General features: G+C 44.0%; 1 protein-coding gene across 1 annotated transcript in view; it reads right to left on the bottom strand.

Moving 5' to 3' along the window:
* Positions 1-7,923: 7,923 nt before the first annotated feature.
* Positions 7,924-15,849, bottom strand: part of GSG1L2 (GSG1 like 2) — a 66,288-nt gene continuing 58,362 nt past the window's right edge. Inside the window, exon 5 of the mRNA XM_048818035.1 lies at positions 7,924-8,224. Coding sequence (XP_048673992.1) covers positions 7,924-8,224 — 301 coding nt within the window. The remainder of the gene's footprint in view (positions 8,225-15,849) is intronic.

Below are 15,849 nucleotides of genomic sequence, written 5' to 3'. Positions count from 1 at the left end.
TTACTTCATTTGATTCTATGCTTTCTTTCACATATAGTACCACTTCCTCAGCAGCATGACCTGTTCTGTCCTTCCGATATATTTTGTACCCTGGTATTACTGTGTCCCATTGATTATCCTCATTCCACCAAGTTTCTGTGATGCCTATTACATCAATATTCTCATTTAATAGGAGGCACTCTAGCTCACCCATCTTAATATTTAGACTTCTAGCATTGGTATATAAGCACTTTAAAAACTTGTCACTTTTTAGCTGTCTCCCATGATATGATGTAATTGAATGAGACTTTTTTTCATTTAACTATTTCTCATCATATCCTACTTGTATTTTATCATCTTCCATCCTCTCCTTCTTACTAAGACATAGACAATCTTCGTAGATCCTCCCCTAAGGGATGTCTCTCTCTGAACGACGTGCTCCTCCGCACCTGTTGGCTTTCCCCCAGCCCTTAGTTTACAAACTGCTCAACAACTTTTTCAATGTTAAATGCCAGCAATCTGGTTCCATTTTGGTTGAGGTGGAGCCCATCCTTTCTGTATAGTCTCCCCCTTTCCCTAAAGTTTCCCCAGTTCCTTATAAATCTAAACCCCTCCTCCCCACACCATAATCTCATCCACGCATTGAGACCTTGCAGTTCTACCTGTCTAACTGGCCCTGCGTGTGGAACTGGAAGCATTTCAGAGAATGCTACCATGGAGGTCCTGGACTTCAGTCTCTTACCTCGCTGTCTAAATTTGGCCTCCAGGACCTCTCTCCTATCCCTCTCTATGTCATTGATACCTACATGTACCATGACCACCTGGCTTCTCCACAGCACTATACATAAGTCTATCTAGATGTCTCAAGAGATTCGCAACCTTCGCACCAGGCAAGCAAGTCACCATGCAGTTCTCCCGATCATCACAAGCCCAGTTATCTATGTTTCTAATGATTGAGTCGCCCATTACCAATACCAGTCTCTTCCTAGTAACTGGAGTTCCCTCCCCCGGAGAGGTATCCTCAGTGCAAGAGGATACCACAACATTATCTGGAAGGAGAGCCCAACTATGTGATCATTTCCCTCTGCTCCAGCTGGATGTTCTCCTTCCCTGACACTTTCATCCTCCTCAACAGCACAGAGGCTGTCAGACAGAGGGTGGGATCATTCTACTTTGTCCCAGAAAGTCTCATCTATGTACCTCTCTGTCTCTCTTAGCTCCTCCGGTTCAGCCACCCTGGTCTCCAAAGACCGTACATGGTCTCTGAGGGCCAGGAGCTCCTTGCACCAAATGCATACATACGCCACCTGCCCATAGGGCCGGTAATCATACATGCTGCATTGGGTGCAATAAACTGGATATCCCCCACTCTGTTGCTGGATTTCTGCCTGCATTCTCTTTTTACCTCCTGAAGTTAGTTCCTTTGCTGAGGTTTTGTTTTTCTCAGGGGGTATTTGGGGCTTTAAGTTTAAAGAAGTTTAAGGAATGTTACATATATCTAGCCCCCCACTTTCCCTGTAAACTCCCACACAAAACTCCCCCTGGTCGCTAGCTCCTCTGGTCGCTTACGAGTGGGCTTTTTAAAGCCCTGGTCTTCCTGATTAGCTCTGTCCCTTGGTTAGGGGTTGATGGGTACTAAAGGGCTCAGAGATCAAAGCCTCATCAAGAAGCTCTCAGCCTTGCCTAGCAGGCCGCTAGGCTCAGCACCCAGATGGTGAGCACATGGTCCCCCAAACAAACAGACCACACGGAGAAAGGACAGGGCAGGGGCAGGACCTCGGGGAGGGTAGGGGTAGCGGTAGGGCAAGGGTGTTTGGGTTTGTGTGATTAGACAGTTGGAACCCTACCCCATGTATATAATGAACATCTAACAAATGCAAAGAAACTCAAGCCTAAGTAAATCTGAGGCAAAACTGTCGGTGAAGTGAAATTAAGGTTGAGAGTAAAGAACTAGAGCTACAAAGGGACAGGCCTCACAACACTGACCATTGCAACAGCTAACTCGTAGGCACCCTGCAAACCAGTGGAATCCTTGGACCTAAATTAGGCACCCAGGCTCCCTATACAATGTATGGGAAGAGTTAGGTGCCTATGAATGAGCTTCGCAGAAGCCATCATGCTGAGCAGGGAAACACCTAAGCCAGCCAGTGGGAAATGTTGAGGAAAGGGACATGGCCTAAGCTCCACCTCAGAAAGGATTTAGGCATCTAACTGCTTCAGATGTACAGTCATGAATCCTCTCCTGGAGTTAGGCATCTAAGCTAGGTCACATCAGCCCAGAAAGAAAGATCCCCACATACATGCCACTGTAGTCAGAGACCTGTAACCTAGTGGTCAGGGCACTGACCTGAGATGTGGATATTGTTTTCAAATCCCTGCTCTAATATGGAGCAGGGACTTGAAGTGGGGTGTCCCACATGCCAGCTAAGTGCCCTAGCCCCTGGGCTCTTGGGTATTCTGAAACACACCGCACCCTCTCTGTGTTTAGGGTCAGACCCGATCAAGTGGACATATTCTGAGCATACCTATTAGATTGGGCTCTGCAGGTGAGATAGGCAGAGGCACACTTAGTTTGCGAATCCTACTGGGGCTTAGGTCTGAGCTAAGGCACTGAGCTACATGTGCATACCCACTGGAAAAAATGTAGGCACCTTGGGCACTTTGCTGGCAGAAATTTATGTATCTGCACGAACAGGCAGCATCTGAACAGGGGGTTGAGGATCTCAGGGGAGTTAGGTGGCTAACGTAGCGGTCTCTTTGTGGATCTAGCCCAAAGTACCTATTAGTAAAATAAGAGAAAATAACTGTTACAATAACTTTTGTAGCTATAAAAAACAAACATTAAAACAGGGAAATTCAAAGTCAGGGTTAACTGACATGTCTGAGTTGATGAAAATCAACATCTAAAGCACTAGCCACCTTCACTTTGTCCCTTGTAGTGCTTTCCTGAGGAAAAAAAGAAGCTCTGAGATAAATGTATCCATTCATAGCAGTTTATTTGTATCATCACCACAAGTGTTAGCACCCAAAGAATGTGCCTATGGGGGAGCACACATGCAAACATGCACTGTAAAAAGTGCAGGCCAGGTTGAGGCCCTGTTGTAATAAGTGATTCATAGATTCCAAGGCCAGACAGGACCATTCTGATGATCCAGTCTGACCCCCTATATAACATGGGCAAGAGAACTTCCCCAAAATAACCCCTAGAGCAGATCTTTTAGAAAAACATCCAATATTGATTTTAAAATTGTCGGTAACAGAGAATCCACCATGACCCTTGGTAAATTGTTCCAGTGATTAATTATTCTAACCATTAAAAAGTTATGCTTTAGCTCCTGTCTGAATTTATCTAGCTTCACCTTCCAGCCACTGGATTGTGTTATAGTGAAGAGTCCATTATTAATTGTTGTTCTTCCTGTAAATACTTCTACTCTGTAATTAACTTACCCCTTAACCTTCTCTTTGTTAAGCGAAATCAATTGAGCTCTTTGAGTCTATTACTAAAAGGCAACCCTCTCCAATTTATCAACATCTTTCTTGAACTGGACACAGTATTCCAGCAGTGATTGCACCAGTGCCAACTACAGAGGTAAAATAATTTCTCTGTTCCTATTTGAGCATCGGTTTATGCATCCCAGGATCACATTAGCCCTTTTGGCCACAGCTTTGCACTGGGAGCTCATGTTCAGCTGATTGTCCACCATGACCCCCAAATCTTTTTCAGTCGCTTCTTCCCAGGATAGAGTCCCCCATCCTGTAAGTATGGCCCACATTCTTTGTTCACAGATGCATATACTTACATTAACTGTTTAAAAACACATATTGTTTGCTTGTGTCCATTTTACCAAGCAATCCAGATCACACTGTCAGTGACCTGTTCTCTTCATAATTCACCATTTCCCCTATTTTTGTGTCATCTGCAAAATTTATCTTGATAATTTTGTGTTTTCTTCAGGTTATTGATAAAATCCTTAAATAACATAGGGCAAAGAACTGATCCTTGTGGTACCCCACTAGAAGCATGCCTGCTTGATGATGATTCCCCATCTACAATTATATACTGAGACCTATCAGTTAGCCAGTTTTTAATCCATTCAGTGTGTGCCATGGTAACCTTAAATTGTGCTAGTTTTTTAATCAAACTGTTGTGTAATACCAAGTCAAAGGCCTTAGAGAAGTCTAAGTTTATGACATCAACACTATTACCTTTATCAGCCAAATTTGTAATCTCATCAAAAAAAATATCAAGCCCTCCTTTAATTATTTATTAATTGAGTTCTGAATGAACCACTCCTTTATCTTCCCCAAGCTAACTTTAACTGTGAATGTAATTGGTGGAAAATGGGTAAAGGTTCGTGAATTGTCACAATGACCTGTTATATGATTGTTTAAGAAAAGATGCAAGAAGGAGACAGAATGACTGAATTTAAACAGAGAGAGTCTATGATAACATTCAAGGACAGTGTTAAGATTATGATTGATGAACAAGAGGAGTAGGGGACCAGAAATCAGTGGACCAAAGGTGGTGCTTTGGAAATTAGGCCTAATTGGTGGGCAAAATAATGAAAGGATGAACCATTCCACTCATCACCATTTTGGAGGCCCTTAAATTGAGGCAAGAGGTGGGAAAGGAAGGAACCTACCTCCACTGTGGCTGCGGCAGTGGGATTTTTACCTTGTACTCCAGCGGGCATGCTTGACCATCATAGCTGCAGCAGTGAGGATCCCAACCTGATACATGTGAGAACATACTCTGTCTTCCCCTCCCTTTTATGTCTTTTTCTGTTCCCTATTATCTCCCTTTCTCTTGTCACCTGATCCTGAAATCATCTGTACTGCATGGCACCAGCACAAAAGATGAGATGGTCCACCCAGCTCTGCTCACGGAGGAGAACCAGTGAAGGAGTGGGACGTGATCAGACCAACCAGATCATGTTCCTAATATGGAAGGTGTTAATACCTTTGACTATTTGGGATCATTTATTTCATCTACATTAATACAACTGTCCCCATGTGAATCAGGCTGTATAGGAATTGCCCAGTGTTAGTCAGGAGAAAAAGGAGAACATCATCAATAACAGAAAGAGACATCCAAGTTACTTGAGAATAGTAAAAGGCAATGAAAAGGTTGCTGAGATCCATGCTACTGCCCTGGGAAACTGAAGTAGGACATAGTGATGCAGCTGCCAGGGGCCCCATGGGGTGCTGTTCTTTTTAAATATTTTCCTCAAGCGGTTTGCTGCCTGAATAAGTGAAAAAGTCCACTCAGTGCTATTGAGGATTTCTTCCAATGTAGAGATTTCACAATGATCCCTTCTAACAGAGTTTATGAACTAGTATTACAGCCTGTGCTTTAATAGGTTCAAAAGACTAGCACAGGAGATGTAATTTATGCAATGGGAGCTGAATGGTCAGATCTGGCTACAGGAGAGAAGTTTCTCAGGTACAACACTTAATCATGGTGAGTATAACTGATGTCTTTCCTGCTCCCAAAGCCTCTCGTTCACATTATTGCTCACTAAGTAAAAAAAAGTTTCATCTTTCCAAATCTGCCATTTTAAAAACGTGTAAGAATCCACAGGACTGTTCAATCTGTATACAGGGATTGGTAGAGCAGATTAGCCCAGGTCCATCTGGTCCAGTTCCCTGTCTTGATGTGACCAGCACCATCAGCTTCAGAGAGAGGTACAAGAAACTTCTGTAGCAAACAGTTATGAAATACCCATCCCAAAGAGGATATTCCTTCGTAACCCTTCTCAGTTAGCAGCTGGCTTATTTACTGAAATATGAGAGTTCATCTCACTCTTACTTTTCCCTACCAAATGTTATTGTGGGTGTAATCATTTTACATAGGGACATCTAATTTTTTAAAACTCTTACTAAGATCTTCACCTAAGTGATATCTTGTGACAGAAATATCCACACGTTAATTATGTGTTAAGTAAAAGCATATTTATTTTGACCAGTTTTCAATGTTTTGCCTGTCAAAATCATTGGATACCCCCTCCTGCAAGTAAGCAAATAAAGGCACCTGATTTACCATCTTTAGACTATTCGCTACTCTGTGTATTTCTGACACATCCCCTCTTGTTAGTCTCTTCTATATACTAAACAGTCTCTCCTCATAAGAAAATCTTTCCAAGACTTTAATCCTTTCCACTGCTCCTTCCAATTCTTCAAGATGAAGGGGGAACCAGAACTTTGCACAGACCTCTGTGCCTCGAATACCATCAGAGACACTGTATTATGTAGTCTTCAGTGAACTATGACTCTCAATAAAGATGCACATCAGCATAGTAATAGCGGGGTCATTTGGCACAAAAACACCAGCACTCACAGCATGGGTTTCTCATTCAGCTTGCACAATAACACCTTATCACTTCCAGTTTGTCTACAGGCATCAAATTCCACCACCATCCTTATGGTGGGTGAAACACGGCCAGAAAGGGTTAAACATCCTGCACGATAAATGACCCAAATTCAATCTTTAGAGACATGTTTAAAAAGTATGTAAATGGTAATTAGGGCCTTTCCATGTTAGATAGGCTAGAACTTTGAAATGCAAACCTGTATTTTTAGAGAATTAGAGGTGATACTAATTGTATTTGTTTACTTATATCTTGTTAGATGTCAGCCATGTAAACAGACAGTTCCTGTCTATTACTATAGCTATTGATTCAGAGATCAAAAGGGAATATTAACATTTAGATGAATCTTGGGTAAAATAATGTCATTGTCTATATGTCTCTTTAAAGTTTGTGATAAGCTGCCTAATGGATAAATTGCCTTATGTTAATCCATATAGCTAATTACCAGTGATGCTTAGGAAACAGGTCTACTTCAGAGTCTGGCTGATTGCCTGTTGTTCGCCTAAGCACTGTGTGGTCAAGGGGCTGCTAGAAAACTGTATAAAAAACTCTTGGGACCTGATCCTTTTTATCTCAGTTCTGCTTGATGCTTCATGCAGGGGAAGCTTAAGTCGTAAGACTGAGATCTCCAGTCCTATCTGGATCGCCCTGAATATGAACATTGGACTATAACCTATGGACCAATTCTGAAAGAACACTTTGCAAATACAAAGCTTACCATCTCTACTATGAATCTGATCTCAGAACTGTACTCATGTCTGTATGTATACTGATCTTTTAACCAATACTCTCTCTTTTATTTTTTAATAAATTTTAGTTTAGTTAATAAGAATTGTCTGTAAGTGTGTATTTGGGTAAGATCTGGAATATTCATTAACCTGGGATGTAATGTGTCTGTTCCTTTGGAGTTGGTAGAACTTTCTTATATGATGAATAAGATTTTTAGTAATCCTCATCATATTTGACTTGGATGTCTGGTTGGAGGCCTAAGGCTGGGTTACTTTAAGGGAACTGTGTTGTTGGCTTCTGGGTAACAAGTTAGGTATTATACAAGCTGTTTTGTGCTGCCTTGATAAATCTAAGTATTGGAATATCCACTAGCTTTGGGGATTATCTGCCCCATTCCTTACAGTTTATCCTAATCGAGTTACCTCAGTGTGGCTCCCTGGGACCTTTGTCACATGGTGAAACTAATCAGTGTAGCCTGAAATGTGCTGAATTTGGCTGGGAGGTTGCATCTTTAATGACAAATAGCCTATTCCAGCTATGGACCAAGTTGTGGACCAGATTCTTTGTTGCCATGGTACTGGTGTTGTCATTTCCACTAGTAAAGGGGTGTAAGCCACTGCTATTCTGATGTAGTAGTGTTCACACCCACTTTGCACATGTGTATATGACTGTACAAGATGCAGGACGATGGAGAATATGACTTATTGCCTTTTGTGAACCACTCTAGCTGGATCAGTTCCACAAACACTATGTCTTGCTTGAAGCATTGATAAAAGCATTTCTCTTTATGAAAAATAAATAATGCTAGTCAGATAAATTTTTAATTAATAAATATTGTAGAACATATTTAGCAATACTCTTCACGGAATGGCTCAGGGATATTGTTTAAATCTACAAACATTGAAATGCTGGCTGGATTATGTATGTCCTTTAATTGATGCTCCAAGTCCTCTGTAGTGTTATGAAAAGAGCTAACATACATATTCCAAGCTTTCTCTGGAACTCCAGGATCTGGAAACTTGCATTTATTCTTTAAACTTCTCTCCAGCTTTTTTCGTTTGTGCTTGAATTCCAAAATAGTTTTTGTATATCGGTTAATAGTGGTGACAGAGGCAGCCATACAGCAAGCGAAGGAACCCCATGCAAGGCTGTCAACAAAAAGGCTTGTTAGAAAGTGACAGCAGTTTTGCATCCACATCATACTACTGTATCTCCTAAATATATTGTAGCAAAAGTGGTCAAGCTATCCATTTATTGCTATAAATTATGGATTAAATGGGGGAACAGATTCCTAGTGGAAGGTTTTAACAGCTACTATAGAGTTAAACAGCTCAAGATGAAGCAGAGTTAACTGAGTACTTAAGTTTAATGTTTGCCTTCAACTGTATGAACATTAAACAGCATATTTTTCTGTTTTAGAACAAAATGATTATTGGCATAAGTGAGTATCTATGAAAGAAGGGTCCCTCCTGCTGAAACAAGCTGGAGCATGCTGATAACTCAGTGTGAGTAAGAAACTATGTTACGCAAAGCTATATTTTGCTAGAATTAAGTTTTAGACCCTAGAAACCACGTTATTTTCATTTTGTTTGCAACCCTTTCATAGCTCTCTCACTCTTGCTTGAAATCATGGAAATCTGTGTTTGTAATGGGGGGCACCCCCTCCTGAGCACCGCCTGCTGCTCCATTTGGTACTGCAGGCCTTTTCCTGCTCCTGGTGCTCCCAGTAGGTTTGTGACCTCCCTAGGTAGGTCTTCAGTGGCTCAGCCCTCCAGCCAAGTCACACGGTCAAAAAGTAAATCCCTTCCAGGAGTTATAAAAGTTCTACGAACTGTTAGCCCTCACCAGGGTATTCAGCTCTATCTCTGGGCCCTTTAAATCCCACCCTTAGATCAGGCTTCTAAACAAGCCATGTCCCCTTCTCATTGCTTGGGCCACTTTCCCAGTGGCCAGTGGGGAAGCCCAAGCCTGCCCACCTCTCCAGGTCCGAAATCAGGGATCCTACACACAGCAGCCACATGCTGCCTCCTTTAATAAGTTGCTGCTGTTTTTTCCCTGGGATTCTTTTCACCTTCTCTCTTTACCACCACCTCAGGGTTACAGTTCTTAGGTCCTCTCTCTCTCAGGTCCAGTAAATGCAGCACACCAAACACCCTGGGCCAGAGCAGAGCACCCCTCTAATCCTAGCCAGAGACTGAGCTGCTCAATCTTGCAGCTCCTTTTATTTGAGCATAGTGGGCTCTGATTGGCTGCTTCTGTGTAGCCTTTCTAGGTAGGCCTGCAGGACTCACCTTTACTACTCCTTCCTGGGGCAGAGTGCAGTGGGATTGCAGGGCCTCCAGTAGGGGGTCACAAAGGTCCAGGTGCACCCTGTCACAACGTTCTTTGTTAAAAACTAAGAATACGTTTATTACTACAAATCATTTTGGTGCTGTGTAGTAGGGTAGAGTATATAACCCCAGCTGAGCTACCAAGCTATTATCTATAGTGGCTCTTTGGATTCAGTGAACTTGTGGTTACCTCTGTGAGTGTCCAGTAAGAGGATCTGGACACTGCAGGGGAGATGGTTTTGGGGAGAATTGAGACCAGAAGTGTTGTTATGGACACTCTGTAAGGAGTAACTGGGCTGGTGGAAGCCAGGGTGAGACCATTATGCTGTGAGCTGACTCCTGGTGTCAGAGGTCTCAATCAAAGCTATACAGCACAGAAGCACCCAAAGTTAGAGGGCAAGGAGTGAAATTGGAAAACGTCCAGCAGAGGGCAATAAAATGATTAGGGGACTAGAACACATGACTTATGAGGAGAGGCTGAAGGAACTGGGATTGTTTAGTCTGCAGAAGAGAAGAATGAGGGGGAATTTGATAACTGCTTTCAACTACCTGAAAGGCGGTTCCAAAGAGGATGGATCTAGACTGTTCTCAGTGGTAGCAGAGGACAGAACAAGGAGTAATGGTCTCAAGTTGCAGTGGGGGAGGTTTAGGTTGGATATTAGGAAAAACGTTTTCACTAGGAGGTTGGTGAAACACTGGAATGTGTTACCTAGGGAGGTGGTGGAATCTCCTTCCTTAGAAGTTTTTAAGGTCAGGCTTGACAAAGCCCTAGCTGGGATGATTTAGTTGGGGATTGGTCCTGCTTTGAGCAGGGGGTTGAACTAGATGACCTCCTGAGGTTCCTTCCAACCCTGATATTCTATGATTCTATGAGGATGGTAGAATAGGGTGGATAAACTTACTAGGGTGGATAAACCCCCAAAACATCATAGGAAGATGATCAAATAACTTTTAAGACACTTTAAACAGTACCACACTATCAGGTAAAAAACATTACCTCCGCTCCTGACTTTCACTTGAATTTGGCAACACTACCCCCTGCTTAGCGAGTGAGGTCCAATTTCAATCAAAGGATACTAAGTACAGTTCTGCTGCCCTTTACTCATACAATAAGGATAACAACATTTAATTACAATGACATTTCATACTAATGTGAATCTTTACATGAAATAACCAAAATTGACCACTTAGGCAAGCAGATTTATTTGGTTATCGCCTAAGCAGGGTCTATGCAAGTATAATCTGCTCCTAAGGTTTTTTCCCCTCAGTTCTTCACTAGACAGCAGGGGAGAGTTCATTCAGATCCTGATTACATTCTCCTCCCAGCCAATAATTTTTCGTCCTGGCAAATCACACTCCATATTATACCAGGTCTACGAATTCTCCCCATAGAGTCTTAAGAAGCCTACTATTGCTGATTCAAACCTGTGAGCTACATGTATCAGTTCTTCTCTAAACTCCCCAGGTGCTCATAAGTTAACCTGTTTACTGGCCTGATAACCCTATCACTACTATTGAGAATAGGGATTGCAGGGTCAGTGAAGACTTCTCCGTGGCAAGGGACGGTAACAGTTCCATTGATGGTTCCTCAGACACTGACATAGGCCTCTGCATCTCTTGCTCCAATAGTGGAGGGTCTAAAGCATCAGGGACACCTTCCACCTGTATGTCCCCTTGCCCAACAACTGAACTGTGTCATCAGAGTCCTGTCTTTCTTTCAAGAGATACGGGAATGCTGGTGGGGCAGACTCATTGCCATAGGCTGGTCGCACTGATGAAATGGGTGTGCTAGCAACAGGCCTAAATGCTTCTGCTGTGGGGTTCAAAGCCAAAAGAAGTTCAGTAGATAGAGACCAGAATCTGTTCTCCATTCTAGGATACACCATGGTAGTGTCTTCAGTCTCAGTCGGAGCCATGCTGAACAGGGTGGGTTAGCCCCATGGGGCCCATTGCCTTTGTTGGACAGTGGTTTTGGTCCAGCTCCTTTTTGCCACCCATTTTTTACTACTACTCCTCCTCTACTAGAAAGCAGGTCTTTGGGTCAATATTCATCCCCTTGCTCCACTCCTCTAACATGTATACAGCCATTATAGAAAGTGTCGTTTCTCAAAAATATAACAAAATTGTTTCCCCAAATTAATGGTTTACTCAAAATGTGCTTGCAAGGGGCACTGACCCAGGACCCTAGACAAGCCCACAAAACTGTAACCCTTCTGCCAAGTGGAGTCGACAGCAACAAGGGCCTGGTTTAAAATATAGGGGTTCCTATTAACAATAGAAAACAAAACTGACTTCAGTCCTCACCCAGTACTCTAGAAAAACTGACCACCGCCCTTGGGCACCCCTTAGAGGCAACACTTCGCCACTTGCTGAGGGTATGGCTACACTGCAGTTAGAAACCTGTGGCTGGATGGGCCACCTGACTTGGACTCACGCTAAGGGGTCGTTTAATTGCAGTGTAGATGTTCAGGCTCGGGCTGCAACCCAAGTTCTGGGATCCTCCCACCTCACAGGATCTTGGCGCCTGGACACCATTCCAAATCCAAATGTCTACACCACAATTAAACAGCCCTTTAGCCTGAGCCCTAGTCAACTGGCCCGTCCAGCCACGAGTTTTTAATTGCAGCGTAGCCATATCCTGAGTCTGCGTATAACAAAATAAACAAAATTAAAGAACTAAACAAAGCATTAATTTGAGAAAACACTGCAACAATCACTTGAAAGTATACAGCCAATAAATAAAACCCCTGCCCCACTATTGGCTCTGTTTTCCACCGTGTGATGCGAAAGTCCAACAGATGGATGTGTCTCTAACATGCCATTCCCCTTTTTCTTCCACTGCATGCCATTCATGGTTTGTTGTCCAAGGTCAGCAATATCCTCAGAGGCCAGGAGCGTGTTTGGGTGGGTTTGCCTCCCGGCCCCTTTGCTCATCAACGCTGTTGCAGTTTCTGCCACTGTCATTCTACCCTCCACGCTACCTCTTTCTGCAATGCTGTATCCTGCTGCTCCACTACTTAACCCAATTCTCACTGATTTCAACTTTCTGCTGATTTCATTGGGTAGCAGGGAACTTCTCTGCTGCTAACTCTTCTACATTGTCTTTTCACTGCAACACTATATCCACAGCTGACCTAAGGTTCAGCTCCTTTAGAGCAGCTTATCAGTACATGCAGCTCAAGTAATCACTAACACCACCCAGATTCTCAGTTGAGTCTAGTCAGCTTTACTTTTAAACACTGGACAGAAAAGGATCAAATAGCTCTAGAGACTCCCTAAACAGGACTGGACCACAAGGCAAAGATACCTATACCCCTCTTCTCTAACTTTCACCAGGATTTGGCATCAGTAGTCCCTGCTTAACAAGTGAGGTCAAATTTAGGGTGACCCCCTCAATGGGGCATACTAAGCCCAGTTTGGCTGCCCTTTACTCATACAATAAAAATAAAAATATTTCATTATCTCAGGATTCAAATCTTTACCAAAACAGCCAACACTGATCACAGTGTAGATGTTCAGGCTCGGTGTTCTGCCTAGGGAATCAGCAGAGAAGGGATGTCTATGCAAACACAGTCTGCTCCTGACATCCTTTCCCCCCATCTTTTCCTCCTGCCATAGATGGCAGGAGAGAGCTCATTCAGACCCTGCTTACAATGAGTAGTTGAGGGCTATAAAGCAGCTCAGCTGCACTGATAGGGAATGGGGCTCAGTGGCATGTTTCTGCCATTTACTTGCCTTCTCCACTCCTGCCTCATAAAACTGACCAAGGAAATCCACAAGGGTGCAGAAGCGTACCACAAAAAATATTCCAGGGATGGGGAAAATACTTTACAGTGAAAGACTTAAGCTGAACAGACCAAGCTCTTTATCAAAAAGAAGATCGAGAGGTGACTTAATTACAGTGTATAAGGGCTAAATCCACAAAGGAACTTAGGAACTGCAATGCTGAGTGTTGCACCATCTACCATGTAGGCATCCTTCCACCCAGTGCAACCTCAGCCCACGTTTGGTGCCCAACTTAAGAGATGCATGACTCTTGCATTTGGGGAGGCTTGCATTTGCAAGCACCAGAAGCTCCCTAGAAGTGGGAGGGGCCACTGGTGCCTGGACTGTGAACCCACCCCTTGCTCCACCCTGAGGCTCATCCATTTCTCAGCCTCCTCCCACCCAAGACCTATCCCATGCTCCACCCTCACTCTGCCCCGAAGCCTTGCCACCACTTGGCCTCTTCCCCTGAACCTATGACCCCACTCCACCACTTCTCCCCGAGGACTCTCTGCCTGCTGCTCAATCCTCTCTGCCCCCTCCCCCTGCCCACTGCTTGCTCCTCTCTGCCTCCTCCCCAAGGACCCCCACCTTCCGCTCGCTCCTCTCTGCCCCCTTCCCCGAGCCCCCCATCTGCTCCTTTCTGCCCCCTCCACAGAGGTCCCCTTGCCTTCTCCTATCCACCCCCTCTCCCAGGGCCCTCCCACCCACCGTTCGTGCCTCTCCGCCCCATCCCCCAAGCCCCCCACCACTCACTCCTTTCTGCCCCCTCCTGCCTTAAGGGCGAGCAGCGGGTGGAGAGGAGCGAGCTGGGACTCGGGGAAGGAGACCTAGCGGGAGCGGAGCTCTGGGGCACAGTGGGGGCGGGGTCGCTCTCCGGGCACCAGTGGCCCCCCCACTTCTGAGGAGCTTCCAGCAGCGACAATAGAAAGGTGGCAGGCTGGCACGCCTCCAAAGGGAGGTGCACCACAACTGGCATTTCTTGCCCTGTTTGGAGAGATTTCATCTCCCCAAGCCCCTTATACCTGCCGCCAGGCTTCCTACACATGGGGAGAGTTAGGTGCCTAAAAATGGGAGCCACAAAAGCTAGCACACTGAGCAGGGAACCACCTATTCTAGCCAATAGGAAATTCCACTGTGAGGGGTGTGTCCTAAGCCCCACCCTTCAAAGGTAGCTAGGCACCTAATTGTAGGCTGGAGAGAGGTATCACTCTCTGCTTGGGATTCAAAGCCGTGAACTGTCTGTTGGGGCTGTGGAGGGGGAAAGAGGACAGAATGAGTGAACAAGAGATTCTGACCCATTATAGCCAACAGCCCAGAGATTAGGGTAGTCGCCTGGGATGTGAGAGACCCAAGTTCAGAACATGCCCCCCAATGGAGTTCCCTATCCACTGGCTTATTGGGTACACACACACAATCCCCAAACATCATCATCTAGCTGTTCTTTGTGTGAGGCCCAGTTTGGTAAGAGTGCTCTTAAAATGCCTGCTGGATAGGCCCTGAACATGAGATAGGCAGGGGACTGTATAGCTTGAGCATCCCACTAACTCGGGTTTAGGTGTAAGCAAAGGTGCTAAGCAGCTTTGGGGCATCAGGATTTGGTTTTGCTCATGCCTGCTGGTGGAACTTAGTCACTTATAAGTTAGGTGGCAGCTAAGTGGGAGTTTTGAAGGATTCAGTGGCACCAAAATGTTGGACTTAAGTGCCTAAAGTGATTGTTAGGCACCTAAGTCCCTATGCAGATCTAGCTCTAAGTATCTTCATGGGGAGAAAATACCAGGTACTAGAGGGCTTTTTAATTTAGCAGAGAAAGACAAACAAGAACCAATGGCAGGAAGCTAAAGGCAGACAAATTCAAATTGGAAATAAGTCAGAGTTTTAAAAGTTAGTGTGATTACCAAATGGATCACACTATCAAGGGAAGTGGTAGATTTTCCATCTCTTGATGACTTCAAGTCAAGACTGGATGCCTTTCTGGAAGATATGCTGTAGTGAAACACACATGACTGGGCTCCATAGATGGGTAATTGTGTGGAATTGAACAGTCTGTGATATACAGGAGGTCAGGCAAAATGATCTAATGGTCTTCCTGGCTTTAAAAATCTATGAATTCAGTGCACAGGATAGACTGCAGCTACTCAATATTTTGTTTCATCCTCATTGTTCAACTTGTGGCCCCCAGGTTTATTTACTGCACACTAACCATACCCCACTCTGAATACACAATTCTAATTTCTTCATGGGCTTTTCAATGGTGCTCATCACTACAGTATCTGAGAACTTCAACTATATTAATGAAATTATTTTCCCAACACCCCTGAGAGGTGAAATGGCATTGTTATCCCTGTTTTACACATGGAGAGCTCAGGCACAGAGAAATTAAGGTCAAAGGTATCCACTAATTTTGGGTCCCCAAATCTGAGACACCTGAGACCTGATGTTTCAAAGTATATAGCACTTTATGCTTTCAAAGCACAGCTCCCATTGACTTCAGTTGCAGCTGTGAGAAGAGTTGAAAGCAGATTTTCACACAATGTAAATGACAATTTCCTGACTCAAAGAGCATTGCAGCCAGCATGGAGGAATTTTTTATTAGATCTTGTTTTAACAGATAAAGAAAAATTGATCACTTAAAATTAATGGTAGTCTAGGTACAAGTGATCATGACTTGATCAGAT

Source organism: Caretta caretta, chromosome 14 (assembly GCF_965140235.1).
Source record: "Caretta caretta isolate rCarCar2 chromosome 14, rCarCar1.hap1, whole genome shotgun sequence".
Classification (NCBI taxonomy): Eukaryota; Metazoa; Chordata; order Testudines; family Cheloniidae; genus Caretta; species Caretta caretta.
This window is presented reverse-complemented; position numbering and strand designations above follow the sequence as displayed.